General features: G+C 41.8%; 2 protein-coding genes across 5 annotated transcripts in view; both read left to right on the forward strand.

Moving 5' to 3' along the window:
• Window positions 1–6,364, forward strand: part of LOC148896159 (protein spire homolog 1-like) — a 30,956-nt gene extending 24,592 nt beyond the window's left edge. For all 4 annotated transcript variants that reach the window (XM_088998581.1, XM_088998584.1, XM_088998582.1 and 1 more), the window contains 5 exons: window positions 384–521; window positions 1,035–1,105; window positions 2,970–2,997; window positions 3,275–3,534; window positions 4,268–6,364. In XM_088998581.1, the coding sequence (XP_088854707.1) occupies window positions 384–521; window positions 1,035–1,105; window positions 2,970–2,997; window positions 3,275–3,534; window positions 4,268–4,523 (753 nt within the window). In that variant the 3' untranslated portion in view covers window positions 4,524–6,364. The remainder of the gene's footprint in view (window positions 1–383; window positions 522–1,034; window positions 1,106–2,969; window positions 2,998–3,274; window positions 3,535–4,267) is intronic.
• A 176-nt stretch (window positions 6,365–6,540) lies between these two features.
• Window positions 6,541–14,382, forward strand: drc9 (dynein regulatory complex subunit 9). Its single transcript, XM_088999469.1, has 10 exons — window positions 6,541–7,302; window positions 8,045–8,173; window positions 8,262–8,290; window positions 8,373–8,495; window positions 9,225–9,309; window positions 9,406–9,567; window positions 10,874–10,948; window positions 11,422–11,553; window positions 11,634–11,723; window positions 12,609–14,382. Exons 1-10 carry the CDS (start codon window positions 7,222–7,224, stop codon window positions 12,723–12,725), a joined length of 1,023 nt encoding a protein of 340 aa, XP_088855595.1. The 5' UTR covers window positions 6,541–7,221; the 3' UTR covers window positions 12,726–14,382.
• Window positions 14,383–18,319: the final 3,937 nt, after the last annotated feature.

Below are 18,319 nucleotides of genomic sequence, written 5' to 3' on the forward strand. Positions count from 1 at the left end.
ACCAACCAAAATGTCACACAAAGTGGCCATTGCATTAACAATCAATTACAATCTTGGAAGAGAATGTAATTGTACTGCCTGTCACCGTACTTTGCTGGCATAGACAGAAGAGCAAAGGGACATTTTTTTGTACTAAATCAATCAGTTTCAGACCAACTCAGCAAATTTTGCCACGACACAGCTTTAAAGGCATACAAATTTCTTTAAAATGTACCTGAATAAATAAAGAAAAGAAAATTATCACATCAATTTGAATGAAATGTGAACTGCTAAAAGCTGTGTGTCACCAATCGAAAAGTACTGTATTTTAGTGTAGAGTTGCCTGATAGCACTGAATGTTGGTTACCAAGGACACTGAGTGCTGTGTTTGTGCATGTGTGCAGGAGGAGTTTTGTTTCCCTGTAGAGTGTCTGTCTCTGACAGTGGAGGAAGTGATGCACATCAGGCAAGTTTTGGTCAAAGCAGAACTGGAGAAATTTCAGCAGTATAAAGAAATCTACACCGCTATGAAGAAGGGAAAGGTAAACTTTTATGTTGAATTTTCTCACCACTGGCAATTCTAGATAGCTTTACCCGGGGTGACTGGGAGATGGAGAATGCACTTAACCTTTTTCCTATATTGGGCATGTCGGCATATTAGGACGCAGCGTTACTTTTTGAAAGGCATATGGCGGGATGGATTAATTCTAAACACAATTTTTCTACATATTATGGAGACAGTATTTGAAACAGTTAGAATAAAAATTGGATTGTAATATGTTTCATTGCCACAGTTGGAGCGGCAAGTGAATTGGCATTGGCATATGGTAAAGGAAGCAATAGCAGCTGCCACCCTTCTATACTTGGTAAAACCACCCGTGTTTCTTACAATTAAGGGAAAAAACATTTCCTATTTAATAACCGTACACATGAATAGGAATGCACCAGTGTTCACTCAGCAGTATGTGCATCATCAAGGAAGATATTTCGTTGTCTCAGCAGTGCATTAGGTTTTTTTTAATGTATTTCACATATTTTCCATGTTTTCATTGCAGCTTTGCTTCTGTTGTCGGACCAAAAGATTTTCCTTCTTCACCTGGTCGTACATCTGCCAGTTTTGCAAAAAGTATAACACCACACGCATGCATCCACACACGCGAGTGTACACACACACACACACACACACACACACACACACACACACACACACACACGCACGCACGCACGCACACACACACACACACACACACACACACACACTTGCAAAGAAGGGTTGTTTGTGAACAAATGTGTGATAGAATAGTCAACAACATTTAAAAAGAAGGATGTTCTTCAATGTACAATTGCATGGAATTTACGGATTTCATCATCTACGGTCCATAAAATCATCAGAAGCTTCAAAGAATCCGGATAATTCACTAGATGCAATTGGCAACGCTGACAACCAACATTGAATACCCAGGACCTTCGATCGCTCTTGTAGCACTGCATCATTGTGCAAAGGATATCAACCAACACATGGGCTCACAAACATTCAGAAAATCAATGTCAGTGTGTCCAGTTTGGGGCTACACACGTCAGTGGAACTTCAAACTCTCGTATGCAAAGTAAAAGCCATTCGTCAACAGTAAGTACCCAGAAACGCTGCAGGCTTCTCTGGGCCCACCCTCATCAAAGATTGACTGATGCAAAATGATCTGATGATTCCAGATTTCAAATTGTTTTGTGAATTCGTAGTATTTGAGTCCTCCGGTCCAAAGAGGGAAATAATCCTCCAGACTGTTCCAAATGCAAAGTTCAAAAGCCACAAACTGTGATGTATGGGCCTGTGTTGGCATGGTTAGCAAACACATCAGTGAAAGCTCCATGAATGCTGAACGGGAGGAACGTCTGCTGCTATCCAAGCAACGCCTTTTTTCAGAGACACCCCTGCTTATTTCAGCAATATAATGCCAAACCAAATTCTGCAACTGTGTCATCAGCATGGCTTGGGAGTGGAAGAGTGCAAGTACTAGATTGGCTTGCCTGCAGTCCAGACCCTGTCCCCAATTGAAAATGTTTGCAAAAATGGAGGCCACGAACTCAACAACTGAAGCTGAATGGGAAAGAATTCCTTTTACAAAACATTAACAATTAGTGTCTGTTCCCAAACACACACACACACACACACACACACACACACACACACACACACACACACATATATATACACATATATATATATATATATATATATATATATATATATATATATATATATATATATATATATATATAAATATATATATATACAGTAAACGTTGTACTAAATTCATCCTGTCTACTTGATAACTAATGTTAAGCAGATTCCTTACTTACAGACAGTGTATTGTCGGTGTTCAAATACCTGACATGTTTCGGCGACTACTTCCGCCTTCGTCAGAGTGTCACGGATGTTGCTGTGACGCGCCATTTTCAGCTGGTGTTGCTATGAGGGCGTGACCTACCTGTCAGAACTGACGGGGGGCGTGGCTTGCCTGTCAGTTCTGACAGGTAGGTCACGCCCTCATAGCAACACCAGCTGAAAATGGCGCGTCACAGCAACATCCGTGACACTCTGACGAAGGCGGAAGTAGTCGCCGAAACATGTCAGGTATTTGAACACCGACAATACACTGTCTGTAAGTAAGGAATCTGCTTAACATTATATACAGTAAAGTCTCGTTATATCGATATTCAAGGGAGTCCGAAAAAATATCGATATAACCGGGACTATCGATATATCCAACCCCGTTTGCATGTAATTTTCTCCGTGCGTGCATAGAAATAGTATCGATATAACCGGGACTATCGATATATCCGATATCGATATAACGACTTTATATATATATATATATATATATATATATATATATATATATATATATATATATATATATATATATATATATATATATGATCTGATTTTAACAACAACTTTCATTCATTCATTGCTTTGTTTTTCTTTACAGGCCTGTATGTTCACAGTGTTGCAAAAAGGTGAAGTGTAACATACTATTCTCATATTAATCACAATGGTTAAAAGAATAAAGCAAGCAAAAAGACAAGTGGAATTCAGTTGCGTGAAATCCAAAAGTAAAATTACAGAATTGAAGTTTAATTAAACTGCGGTAAGATGTATGTTGAACTCCTTTGTTTATTGATTAGTGCACATGTGACATTTATGGTAGAAATATAACATTTCTGGTATTGTTTTTCTAATAAGATCATAAGTTGGTTGAATTAACTGACTTTTTTGGTAATTGCTTTCTGACAGATGAGATTGCCATCCAAACCTTATTCCAGTCTTCCCATCTACTCCATCGGCTCAACTAACACTCTACCCAGGGAGAGGATGAGTGGCATGACTTCTGGAGGACAGGCTGCAAGCTCGCTGACTTCTTTTGAGGACGGAGCATCAACAGCTACCACATCCAAATCGGAAACCAAAAGAGCTGGGAAAGCTTCTGGAGCTATTAAATCTGCTAAATCCTCCAGCGGCCATAGACGGCCGAGCATCCATAAGACAATGTCCAAGTAAGACCTTTGAGCTAGATGGCAAGAGGTTATCCTCTAATTTGTTTTGAATTGATAGTTGATATGATGCCCCTATGATGGAGACATGAATTTTAAAAAGGGAAGTAGGAACTGAAAGAAACGTAATCGATTCATAGCACAATATATCGCCGTTTGTCAACAGTTTTGTGGATGCTCAACTGAAAAGCACCTGAAATTTAAAGGATTTTTTTTTTACTTGCATGAAAAGAGTGTAACCATACAATGATATCATTTTAATAGAAATATTTCAGAATGTACAATTTACTATGATACTCCATCAATTAGGTCTGGAACTATATTTTAATATTTAATCTGTTAATTGCTAACCAACTGAGGAAATGGAGTAAAAAATGTTTACATTTCCATCTGGATATTCACTGGCGGACACCTGTTTTCCTGGTAAGTAATAAATGACAAGAATGCTGAAAAAAAATGTCTGACTAACTAAGCACCGAAGAAAAAGGGTTTTGTCAGTCAATGGACGCATCCCTCACCAGATCAGGACTGACGGACCTCCTCACTCCATCACTGATGGACTCCCATTTCACTGACAACTGAAAGCAAAATGTGCCATGTGACTCACGTGTGATATGTTTGTGGCGGTTAATATATCAGTCTCCATAACGGAGAAGGGTAAAGTGGACCAAAAAATGGAGGGCTGGGCGGATTACATTGATCTACAGTTTAATACACGTGTGTCTGTTGTGTTCAGGCTGACCAAGCACGGTTCCTTGAAGTCTCACGAAGCACTTGAGCTTCCATCAGAGCTGACTGAAGACTGGGCCACCATGGAAGTGTGTGTGGACTGCAAGAAGTTCATCACTGATATCATTGCCTCCAGCAAGCACAGCCTATCGCTGGCTACCAAGCGAGCCCGCTTAAAACGAAAGACGCAGTCCTTGTACTTGTCCTCGCCAAAGGGAAGGGAAGAGTACCGGCCCTCTGAGCGAACCATCAGTGAGATCTAAAGCGCCTCCACCTGTCTCTCCGGCCACTTTCAGTTTGTCATCAATAATAAAACTGAGGATTTTCTTCTCATCTTCTCATCATTTTGTACAGCTGCAGATTTAGCATTTTATGGATGGATGACCCTTTAATTTACGCTCAGTCAGGAAAGACGACATCAATCGTACTGACGTTTGGAAAAGTGGAAAACGCTCCTCCTTTTGGATGGCACGGTTGGGTAGCTCACACTTGAGTCAGCACGAGAAAAAGAGAGTTGTGGCAAATGTGAGTCCTTTGAACAGTTTGAAATGAAACTTTTTTTCACACGTTTCAATTGATTTTGTATGAATTTGTCTATACTAAGCGTCACCAACTGTGGTTCTGGACGCACGTTATATTTGTTGAGCAGCTAATAATGTCTGCGGAAAGCTGACTGAATCAGATGTGTTGGAGGAGGGAGACATCTCTGGTAAAACTGGCATGGCATGTGCCCTCAAGGACTTGAGTTGGCGACCGCCTGGTTTCTACAGTCATCTAAATTTTTTGGGATGATGACTTCTCTGCCATGTATCACTAGAATATTCACCCAATTCAATATTCCAAGTTGCTTGTTTATTTCATACATTTATTATCTCAAATGTACAAATCTCACGCTAACGAAATTGGGGCATTGGATTAAACATAAACAACGAATGCAATGATTTGCAATTTATGTTCAATTTATTTTTCATTGAAGTCCTTCCAAAGAACATTATTCACGTTCAAACCGATATACTTATTTTTTTTAGTAGGGGACTAAATGAATTATAGGTTGAACATGTTTGGTAAATAATTGCATTTACTTTTTATTTATGTTCAAGGCCCAACCTCATTGGAGTTGGATTTGTATTTTTTGCAGTTGTTGTGCCATAAGAGGACATACCCTGTATGTTGGTCTCCATTTGAACCGCATAACTTCTTTTCTTGCTCCAGCAGGATAGTGTCAAACTCTTCTAATCCACATTTCTTACTGTCCTGTGGATTGTTTCATCGTTATTTATCAGTTTAAAAAAACCCACCAGAAACAAAAAGTCATAAAAACAGCGGTCTGATAAAATAACATTCATCTGTGTCTTTGCTGAATTTGTATAATTTAACATTCAAAACTCATCTATTTTTTTAACATTTAAGTACTGTGAAAACAACTAAAATAATAGCTACAACACAAGCAAGCAGGTAATGTTATTATGTTTTACACGTTTTAAAATGTGCAAGCTTGCGCACATACCAACACACTATAACCATCGTTACAATTTTGCATACTTGCCTTTCAAGCCATTATTTCATATTGTTGCCTTTTCCCATTTTTATATTTCAAACTTGTAAACTTACTGTTCTTACTCGGTATTAGCAATACATAATTTACGTTTTATTCACTTTTTTTGTTCAGTAGAAATAAAATGATCGATATTCCCGTTTTTGGACAGTTAAGCAGTGGGGACAATAGACTACTGTACATAACTGTAATTTAACAAGTACAATATGTCTTGATGTACTGTTATGCCTTTGATAATGTTCTTTTGCCATCCCAGGGATTGACTGCCTAAAAATAAATACTGTATGGTTCCGCTTTTTAATTTTCTGCCTTAAAATGTCTTACGGTATATAAGCATGCTAATATACTGTGGCAGTCATCTACAGGTATGGATCTTTTTTTTTTTCTCTGATGATTTGCTGTCTCACTTGGACAAGTCAACGAGAGAAGCATCATGCACGAATCACGTCGCTTGTACATTCAGTGGTACAGTACTGTATTACCATCAAGATTAAGCTCTCTGACCCGAGTGCTTTACAAGTGATCGAAAATAAACAAATTCAATACCTACACTGCTTCAATTGACTTTACAGGATGCTATGGTTGTGCCTTTGCACCAATCAGCAGCTCAGCGTCGCTGGCCTTTTTGGAGTCCTTGGAAGGTGTGCTGCAGAGCGCTGGGGACCCCCTTGTTCTGATAAGACTTCAATTTCACGTCGGCAATGACAGTGAGGCCTGGAATGCCACGCTCGGGAGGAGCCCCAACCCCACCTCGACATCAATACTCGAAGGTTGTTTTGTTATTGGACTTCTGTGCTCGTCAGGGATTGCCCGTAACGAAATCATTTTCAAACAAGGATGTCCAAAAGTGGAATTGGCGCCAAGGATACCCATGCTCGGTTATCTCGGAGTGGGCTCACAGTCAAGCTGCTTCTCCTCCACGCCAGCTGGGATAGACTCCAACATAATAACCCGTGTCTGAAACGACGTCTGTCTTGACGCCTAAGGCTTCGAACTTTTACGTCGGGTGTACAACTTACAAAACGTCTTCGCCCGGGGGCCGACAGCTTCTTCAGGGAGGAAAAAAAACTACATATTTTTTTTCAAATAAACCGAAGATTTGGAAATGGGAATATATTATTCCCATTTCCAAATCTTCGTTCGGTTTGGAAATTTCGGTTCGTTTGGTAGTTTGCATAATCGGCACGGCAGCCAATCAGAAGCCCGCTTCGTGCTTTGGACTTTCCCGAGCTTTCTACACGTTTTGCTTCGACAGTGAAAACAAACGCGAGTCTTGCTGTCACACATCTACTACACACGATAACTGTCACCGTCTAGCTTTTTCTATGCTTAATATATCCCATATTTGTAATGTATTTGAATTTCAGTTTTAATGGGCAGTTCCGTCACGTGACAGCCACGCTTCCATGGCAACTAAAAAAACTGCCACCCAACGTGCGACGGTTGACGGTGCTTTTGTGACACCTCACATCGATTATGTTATGGAGGTAAGTGTCTTCCCCCGTTTTTATTTTTGCCATGTTTTATTTTTGAACCTTACGCTATGATTTGAGAATTTAATTGACGATGTTTCTCGCACCCTACACGACTGATGACGACGTATAACACTAAATTAGTCTTTCCTTTGTCGGACAAACACAAATGTGGTTGTTTCCTGTTTACTTGCGTGTTGACAAATTTGGATAATCTTTGCTTGTATTTTTTTTATTATTATTAAGTGACAGTGATGAGCCTTTTACTGAGCGAGTTGCTTGTTCTGTAGCCACAAAGGGACATAAGTCTTCTTGTGCCGGCCCCAAGCCCGGATAAATACAGAGGGTTGTGTCAGGAAGGGCATCCGACGTAAAAGCGTGGCCAAAACAAACATGCGTATCATACCTCTGAAGATGGAGGTCAGTGATTCGCTGTGGCGACCCCTTGAAGGGAAAAGCCGAAAGGAAAAGAAGAAGTGACAGTGATTATGTAAATATATTTTTTGTCTAAACGTTTTCTTCGCCTATTGACTGATCAAAATCACATCGTCCACTGCTTCCCCTTATGGTGCGTCGGTTATATTATGAAGATTCCCTGTCAAAATAAACAATAATAATAAAAATAATATCCTCGATGGTATTGATTACCCCATTTCCACTCACTACTCGCACTCCAGTGTCTCGAGTTGGGAATGCATCACATTTAACTCAATATGTTGTTGATCATTCTCACTACATATGGTTACCTGTTCTCCAGATGTGTCTATCCAACATTCAGAGTCTCATGTTTGCGGCTGTACTGGAGGAATGTTCAGACCAGCTGGACATTCTAGAACACGCTCTGACCATCCAGATTCACAAGGAGTGCAGCACGGAAAAGTTACAGGTGAGTCTAGTGAACGCAGTAGTTCAGAACACACATTGAATAATGTGCAATTTGATATTAAGTAATTTATTGGGGTATTTGCCTGCAGGCGAGAGTAAAAAAGGTGAAACGAGATTGGTGAGTACTGGAAAAGTCTATGGTCATTCGATAGATCAGGATTTCACCTTGTGAACCCTGATGTGTTTTTCCCTCTATCCAGTCACTATATTTCACAGCAGGTGTCCAAGTTACAGGCAGAACTAGAAGGCAAACAGAGCTTCACCTGTCTGCTCCAGGTAGTAGATGGACAGGACCAGGAGAAGAATGCTGAGAGCAGCAAAAGGTTTGTCAACATAAATAACCATTTGAAAAAATGTAGGATAATCCAATCCGGAGGCAAAACACAATGCAGTGTTAAATGAATAAATAAATAAATACATAAATAAATAAATAAATAAAACATGGAGGAAAAAAACAATCTGTGCAAAGCCCTGACAGATGACACAAGGGATTACTGTACATGTGATTTGCACAGAGTAACAGTAGAGTAGAGTTTGTCTCAGGACACTCTCAAACGGAACAGGGTTAGATCCGCACGCCTCAACAAATAAGACCAACTGAACCCTCGAGAGCAGCGATTCCCAACCTCTGAGCAAAGGCACAGATTTTAAGGTTTAAAAAGAAAAATTGTGCATGTGACAAGACGAAAAAACATTGTTCCAGACACTTATCTCAATATCATACATTTTTCCATCTACTGTATTAGAATGTGGCTCCCGGATTTTGACACATGCCATTCAAACAATAGCACGTGTGTGTGTGTGTGTGTGTGCGTGTGTGTGCGTGTTTTTCCGTCACTCTTAAGTTTGTGGCATCGACAGAGCGAGAGAGATATATTGTTTGTTCTTCTACATCTGATCGGCAGGATAGTACCATCAAGGTTTCTCAGCATAGACAGTCTGTTTTTTGTTGTCGGACTTGGCAACATTGCTTTTTTTTTCTGGTTTGTGTATTTCTAAATGTGTTTCAAAGTGGTTGAGATAAAATGTGTTGTATGTCTTTTTGCTCCCAGAGAAGCAAAGAGGGAGATGGAGAGGAGAAGACATACGCTTCCTAAGCGACAGGCGACGCTCCAACAGAAAGCCGATCAACTGGAGGTGACACGGCAAATCATTGGTTCACTCTTCTTGATCATTTGGATGATATTGTGTATAAATGCATTTCCAACATCAACGCGGCCGCCCACCCATCAGGAACTGCAAACGTTGCATGACGATCTCAACGATCGGCTGCACAAACTCATTGAATCGAACGCCGCAAGGAAGGATCTTGAGGACAGGAGCACTGAGCAGAAGATTCAGAAAACCCGAAATGAGATGAGTGAGGCTGAGAAGCGACTTGAAGACAAAGTCGAGGTAAGTGCAGCAGTCTATTCCCCAAAAGAGACCCTGGTGAGGATAAAGCGCTTTGGAAAATGAATAATAATAATACGAATAATCCAGAGTGCTAGCCAGCACATCGACTAAAGAGTTGAGAGGCTCCGGCCTGACTGCAGAAAGTTAGCATCTTCTCCTCATGTCTGAATCTCCACCACACCCCCCCCCCCTCAAAATTGTCCGGAGGTGTGGATATGAATGGCTGTTTGTCTATTAAGGCCTTACGGTTGGCTGGCGACCAATTCGGGGTGTACATCACCTCATATTCCCAATGTCAGCTAAAATAGGCTCCTCAACACCTTTCGACACAAGTGATGAAAAAAGAGAATGGCTGAAATAAACTTGATCGAGAAGAAGAAGTTATCATATTTAAAAGTTTCATGCTTCGTCAACACTTCTGACTCAATACACAAGTGACGGGCAACCTGGGGTCAATCGGGTCAACGGACACAGCAATATAAACGGCCAGCCTCACAGGAGTCATTTACGACCTGGGGAAGTCTTTTATCATAGGGGTAATTTAGGACTTCAAACTCCTTTTCACACGGAAAGGTCTTTAGCCAGGATACAAACTTATCAGTTCATGGGAAACACAATGGTTTATTGCTTACATCTGTTGTTGCTCAGAACGCCCAGAGGCGTGGTATGCTAATAAAAAAAAACTATGTTTTACTAATGTATCACTTTAATTTTCATGTATTCTTAATAAATAGCTTGGCAGAGGGGCGCAGAATTCAGACGTATGTCATTGATGACTGCGTCTCCTGCCGGCAGTAGGGACGATCTTTCTGATTCCGAGTCTCTGTCCACAGTGTCTGACTGTCATATCTCTGACAAAACTTGATGTGCAATGAAATGTTATACAGCTAATAAATATCACAAATCACTGGAAATACTGGATTTTGTCCAGCGTCAAAGGAAAACAAAAACATACCTTATATGACGGTAAACATTCTAAAATGATCATCAATGCAATATCTGCTTGCTACTGCTATGAGATGCTATTCACTGACCATATTTGCTGTCCTGCACTCTTTATTTTGTATTTCACTTCAAAATTGCACTCTCAAATCTGAATGAATTGCAATTTGTACATCAATGTGATGTATTTTGTGAGCCTAAGTGAAGTGTATTACAGAATGTGTTCTCTCTCTCTCTCTCTCTCTCTCTCTCTCTCTCTCTCTCTCTCTCTCTCTCTCTCTCTCTCTCTCTCTCTCTCTCTCTCTCTCTCTCTCTCTCTCTCTCTCTCTCTCTCTCTCGCTGTCTCTCTCTTTCTCTCTCTCAGTTGCTGAAGGACCATTTGAATCTACAGGAAAGAGTTCATGAGGAATCAAAGATTTTTCTGAAAAAACAAAATGCGGTTGGTATTGAAAAATTGTTAGGACACAATACATCTTTATTTGTATAGGGCGTTCACAAAAGTTGCAGCCATAACAAAGCGCTTACACAACACATACCATAAAACGCCTTGTTGTTTGAAGGAGTTTTGGAAGAAAGAGGTAAGAATCCCAAGTCTCCTTTCACCCGTGGATCAGCGACATCATGCTACAAATATGCATGACGCCTGACACGTATGCTACAAGCTAAGTTTGAACGTAAACAAGAAGCCATAACCTCCATTTGCGGAAAGAGATTGGTTAATTTCTCTTGTCCTTTTAGATCCGCTTCAATTCCAAGCAGTTACTCTCCGTTTCAAACATGTATCATGCTCCGCATCACCAGCCATCCATTATGATGAACAAAAGAAGAGCTGTGAAAAATGCTTCCCATTCCAGGCGCAAGTCAAATCCTCCAACAGTCCTCATCTAACACATAAGAAATATCTTCTCGCAGGAGTTACAAGAGCAGCTGCTACAGTGGCAAGAGTGCACCGAGCGGAACATGCTAGAGAAGGAGGAGCATCTCACCCGCACTCGCCACAGGAGAACAACAAACCTGGAAACGTTGACGGCAATGCAGAAGAAGGTAAACATCTATTAGATCCCTCAATAAATAGGGAGAATGGACACGAGTGTGTCTGGGTGGGCTTTTTTGTTTTGTTTTAGTACAGCGAAATGGAGCAGGTAGTGAAGGAGGAAAGGGAGGAGGAGGAGAGACTGCGCCAGCTGGAGGTTAAGAATCAAGCTGCCGTAAAGGTAGGTTTCATTCCTTTGCTAGCGTGTCTTCCCAAACACACATTTAACGGGGTCGGTGCGGCCTGGGCCGTTGTGGTGGTGTTGCGTGTTTGCAGCCATGTCAGTTTTTTAAAGAGAAATTTATTGGTCCCATAATGGAGATGTTGTTTGTACTCCAGGGCAGTAGTCCTCAACTCCCGGGCCATGGACCGGCACCGGTCCGTCGGTCATCTGGTACCGGGCCACACAGAAAAATAACTGACTTACATGACCTCCGTTTTATGTATTTTGGACGTATTATTGTAAAAAAATGACTGGATCCTCTTTTACATCTATCCTCTGTTACATCTGTCACTCTTGGTCGGTTTGGTCTGAATTTGCAAATGTCTGAGATTGATCCATCCATTTTTGCATACTGGAAATGCATGCAAGGAACTTTGAATGTAACCCCCCCACAAAGGGTGTCCGCCTGGTGCCGGAAGACGGCTGGGATAGACTCCAGCTCCCCCTGCGACCAACATCAGGATATAGCGGTATGGAAAATGGATGGATTAAACCGGTCCGTGCAGCAAAAAAGGTTGCGGACCGCTGCTCCAGGGGGACCAATAGCACCCCCCTCGCGCCACCCCATTTTCCTGCAGTCAGAATACACAGTCAGTCACACAAAAAAGCTAGCCATTCAAATTACGATCCTGTGGTTTGCTACTACACCTGTCAGGTACTGCCTTCCCCCCGTTTGTTTAATTGGCTCTTGAGGGAATTGTGGGGGGTTACATTTGAAGTTCCTTGCATGCATATTCCACTATGCAAAGACGAACAACACCTGTTTTCTCTTTGAAACTATTTTGTAAATCTTTCGTGAAACCATAACATGGTGTGTTGAGACGTGACATTTGACCCTCCTAGATGCAGGCTTGGTGGAGGGGCTGCATGGTCCGCAAAGGCTTCGGCATTTATCGGAAAGTAGAAGACAAGAAAAGCAAGAAGAAAAAGGAAGGGAAGAAGAAGAAGAAGAAGAAATGAGTCATACTCTAGTCCCTCTTGTGACCTCCACGTGATGACAACCAACAGTACCCCATGTCCATTCACAGTTTGATTGTTGAACTTTTAACAAAAGTGTGAAAATGAGTGTTGTATTTGAATCTGTGTGTTCTATCATGCATTCCGGTGCCATTTTTAAATTTTCATCCAGATTTGCTGGTGATTGCAGTATAATTAGGGAAGGAGGGGAAGGAAGGATGTCGAGCCTTAGATTGAGGAGGCGCAGTGTGGTTTTCACCCCAACCGTGGAACAGTGGACAAGCCCTACATACTTAGCAAGGTCCTCAAGGGTACATGGGAACTTGGCCAACCGGCCGACATGTCATTTGTGGACTTGGAGAAGGAATTTGACCATGTCCCTCTGGGAGTTCTGTGTGGGTGCTTCGTGGGTTTGGGGTACCGAAACCCCTGCTAAGGGCTGTTCGGTCCCTGTAGCACCAATGTCAGTTTGGTCTGCATTCCTGACAGTCAGTCGGAATGAAGGTGGGCATCTCTGGTGCTTTGCAGATGATGTGATACGGTTAGATCCATCAAGCAGGGCTCTCGCAACTCTCGCTGGAGTGTTTTGCAGCCGAGTGATGCTTCACTGTAGTGATGGGAATTCTGGCTCTTTTTAGCTCTTTTTTTTTTAGGGGGGGGGGGGAATCGGCCCACCAAGAAGCGCTCCTTTGGCTCCCAAAGGGATCCTCAGTTTTACTTTGTTTGGTGAAATCTTCGTGGTGATCCGTGTTGATGGCGAGATTAGAAAGAAAACAGACAAATAACGCGATGGTGAATCGTTGTGTGGTCAGCATTATAACTCCAACACAAAGATGCAATATTCAGATGACTAACCTAAGTTACTGTCAGAGATGTTCGGTCGGACTCTGTGAAGAAAGGCTCGAAGACAGGAAGATTGTCTTTTACTGCCGGCAGGGGACGCAGCCATTCATGACTGATGCCCAACTTCCGCAGCCCTCTTCTAAGCTATTTATTGAGACTATATGCAATTTTAAGTTATACATTAGTAAAACATGGTCTTCTTGATTTCGATACCACGCCCCTGGACGTCCCAAGCACCAAGCAGCAACAACTGGAAACAACAGAAGGTAGACATTTTAATGGGTTGTCCTTTCCGTGAACCGATAGATTTGTAACCCGGCTAATGAGCCCTTTCCGTGAAGGAGTTGTCCAAGTCCTAAATTACAGTGATACCTCAGCTTATGAACTTAATTGGTTTGCATAAAGTGTGTGTGTAAGGCGAAAAGTGTGTCTTCCAAACATTAATTTCCCATAGGAAACCATTAAAAATGAGAATAACCCGTTTCCAGGTCCCCATAAAACAATTTTCTACTAAATAAGCCTTAAAACTACCCAAAATATACTTTATTTTATGTATAATAAATGTGCTATTGTATTGTAATTAAAGAAATAAACTGCACTATACGATAGTCGTTTTATTTACCTTTGGTCACTATCTGGTTGGCGACCAACGGGTGGCGCTGTCGCCCCCACCTGCACCTGCACAGGTGTTGGTCGTTCCCATCAGTGGCTACTGTCATGTTCTGGTTGGCGACCAACGGGTTAGTGTTGGCCATCTTCATCAGTGACAGTTAAAAGGACTCCCGGCACGACCATTTGGTGTCGAGTCATTGTACTGTGCATGTGTTTGTTGCACCCTGTCAGGTTTGTTTCATCTTGGCAGATTTTTACTCAGTTTTCTTTGATACTTAGTAATTTTCTGTTCGGATTGGATTGGATTGGCCTTTATTAGTCTCACAGTGGAGAAATTTACATTTCACAGCAAAGTGATCTGTTCAGATGACTTTGATGTTTGAGACTTTGTTCCTGCTGACCTTATTTTAATACAATTTGTCAAATACAACCTCCTGCTCCCTCCTGCCTGCTTTTTTGGGATCCACAACCAATATCGCCATCTTGCAAGCCGTGACACCTTTGTGATGGTCATTGATGTAGTTGCCTCTTGATGATATCCGAGTGAAGTTGCCGTGCTTTCTCGGTGATAATATCCTCACTAACATCCCCTTCGAGCTGCTTTTCTTTAATCCAAATCAACAGAAGGTTTGTTACCCTCTTCTATTGCCTGAAAGTGTTGCTTAGACAACACAGAAACACCCTGAGCCACATGAAGCAATGATCGACTTAGTATACTAGTACTGGGACGCTAAGTCACACAAACGCACACCTCGTTCGTGTTTCTCAATGATCATCTTCTGCTTGACCGTAATTTGTTTTTTTGTCCTCTTCGGCCAAACACTAGCCTGTGGTGGGTTTTTTTTCGGTCCCAAAAAAGCAAAAGTATCCACTCGATAGCAAACCATGTATGCCACGTATGCACTCAGAGGAAGGGAGTGTGGAAAACTAGTAGTAGTAGTCGTAGTAGTAGCAGCCACTGTGGCACTGTTCGGCCGTGTGGTTTGGTGTTCTTCCGCCGAAAACTAGTCCGCCAGCCATTGTGGCGCTCCATGTGTTTCCCGAAAACTAGTTTGTATGCCAAGATTATATTCTCGCAAATTTAATGTTTGTAACGCGAAAGGTTCGTTAGCTAAAGCATTCAAGCATCCAAGGCCAGGTCTTCTACATGGAGATGACAGTTTAACAGGCTGTGTCTGTTCACCTCAGATAGACCCCAGATTTTCTGTACTTTCTTTATGGGTTTTGTGTTTGGCATCCAACTAACCTTAAAACTTTTAAATATGATAACTTCTATTCTGTCTATTCTCTATCAGTTACATTCATTACCACTCCACTGTGTGTTTTAACAAGTGGAAATTGTTTACAATTTCCCAGTCCTTTTTCATTTGATTGTGCAGTCCAATGAGGGCAAGTTTGAGGGCAATATTGCTGTATTGTGCTTAAGGAGTCCAAAGCAGGCAGCAAGATGGATGGTTATATGATGCAGGGATCCATGCCTGACGTGTGCACGTGAAAAAAACATCCACCATGTTAGTCTAAATGTGGACATAAGGCCAAAGGTCCTGGATATTTCGACTTGTGTTACAAGCGGAAGGTGAAGGTCAAACAATGTGAAAGGGGAGGATAATGGGGTATTTAACATGAACAACATAACTTTCTAAAAACAACATTTTGGTCCAATAACAATTCCCAGCATTATAAACATTGTACCACAGGAATTTTTTTAAAATATAGACATTTATAAAAAATACAAATGACATCCAGTCACAGATACAAAAAGTTGGCTGTTCAACCATTAAGACCTTCACTCCCTTGCACTTAACGCACCGTGCCTTACAATTGTAATACCACCATCAGGTAAACCTAGCAAATATATACAGTACAAAATTCAAGTCAAATCGGCCACTTTTTCATCTCCCTCAGCAGAAGGTGATCATTCACTTTTTCACACACAATTTTTGTAGCGCTTTAGCTTTAGTCTGCTGGGCCTCCTCCCTCACTTTCTGTCGATCCGTGCATGGCGATTTGGAGTACGTGTCACTGTGTGCAAGGTGGCGAACGTTGTGGATCCCAAATAAGCAGGCAGAAGGGAGCAGCAGGTTGTATTTGACAAATTGTATTAAAATAAAGTCAGCAGGAACAGAGTCTCAAACATCAAAGTCATCCGAATAGAAAAGTACACAAAGTATCAAAGAAAACCTTGAGTAAAACTCTGCCAAGATGAAACAAAACTGACAGGATGAAGCAAACACATACAGTACAATGACCGGGAGTCCTTTTAAGTGCCACTGATGAAGTCGACACCTGTGCAACTGCAGATGGGCCAACAGCGGCACCCGGCGGTCGCCAACCAGAGCGTGACAGTACGAGGGTGAACCTCCTTCGCCTTGGCACCTGCAGCTCCACCGCCTGGCTGTTTTGCGTTCCAGTCTTGGCCAGCCGTGGAGAGAACTTGGTCGGATGGGTGTGGTCGGAGAACTAGGAGAACTGGAACATGAAGAAGTGCTCTGAGGAGAGTTGCAATTACCCCAACAACATGCACATCATATACCGAACCCAAACAGGCATCGCACCGATCATAGTCATCTCTCCTCTTGCTGATTATTTCTTTTGTCCGGTCTGATTATGTTCTATGACTGGCCCTGATTTCCCCATTTCACCTCATCAGCACCAGTACATGGTTTTGTAGAGTATCAACGACCTCTAATTGGAGCCTGAGGAAACATTGGCATCTTATGATGTGACTTCTCTCTTTCCATCAGAATCAGAATCAGAATCAGAATCAGAATCATCTTTATTGCCAAGTATGTAGGACACACAAGGAATTTGTTTCCGGTAGAACACGCTGCACTTGTATCGTTGTCAAAAAAAACTGCTAAGTGGCACTATACAGTTCCATTTTGGCTACTGTTGAAAGAGTTCAAAGAGTTAATGGCTTGGGGGAAGAAGCTTTTTAAATGTCTGCTGGATTTGGTGCGCATGGATCGGTAGCGCCTGCCTGAGGGGAGTAGCTGGAAAAGGTGGTGGGCAGGGTGCAGAGGGTCCAGTAGGATTTTCCGCGCCCTAGTTTGGATTCTTGCAGTGTGCAAGTCCTCGAGAGTGGGTAGGGCGGTGCCAATGATTTTTTCCGCCGTCCTCACTGTCCGTTGAAGTCGGATTTTGTCCATTTTTGTGGCGGCCCCGAACCAAACGCTGATGGAAGAACACATCCCAACCTCTATCTATCCCAACCTCAGCAGCAGTCTCAGTGGTGAGGACAAGACTGCTTGAGGACTCTTCTCTGCATGAAAGAGCCAAACTTAAACCGGACCACATCTGCCAATTTTTGGAAATTGGTCTTAAAGGACAACCGACACCACTTTTTTTGGTTTCTAACTGACATCAGAAAAACGTTTTATAGCATCTAAAATACCCAAAACACTTAGGCTTATATTTTTAGTCAAATGAAAAACACCAATAAAAATGACTTAAAATTTCTGAAAACTACTTCAAAATGACCTGAAAAAGTTTCCGTTTCAGAAGGTCCCGCCCCCTTGTTCGTGACGTCACGCCAAGACGTCTTGCCTTGCTCGAGAATCAAAACAATGGCTTCAGATTCAGAGAAGATGCTTTCTTGTTACTCATCCAGTTCTGAATATGATTCAAATAGTTCTGAAGAGGAAAGCTTCAATGTTTGCAATCGATTAAAGAAGTCCTCCCATATCAATTCGAGCCGTCAATGACACCAATGTAGCATCCCAGAAAATGCACAAGATGGAGCCCAAGCTCCGTTGGAAATGGGCTGATTTGTATGCTGGGAATTTGTGTCAGCGAGTATCAAACAGTAGTAGTCTTGGTGCAACACAATGATTCACCATCGCATTATTTATGTGTTTTCCTTCTAATTTCACCATGAACGCAGATCAACACGAAGTTTTCAGACAAAACAAAGTACCCAAAATGCATTGTGTATCGCTTTCTCGGTCAGTGACGATACCTACCGTGACGTCACGGAAGGTATTGTCACCAACTCAAAAACAAGACTTGACTGAATATTCAGCGTGAGTCTTAAAATGTAAAATATAGCTATATGCGGTGCAATCTTTGTACAATACACTCAGTAGAATTCATTTGAAGTTATTTTACAAATTATGGACACAGCTTGTCAGGCGCTGGTTGTC

This window comes from Hippocampus bargibanti, linkage group LG06 (assembly GCF_051943395.1).
Source record: "Hippocampus bargibanti isolate YZ-2025 linkage group LG06, ASM5194339v1, whole genome shotgun sequence".
NCBI classification, from domain to species: Eukaryota; Metazoa; Chordata; class Actinopteri; order Syngnathiformes; family Syngnathidae; genus Hippocampus; species Hippocampus bargibanti.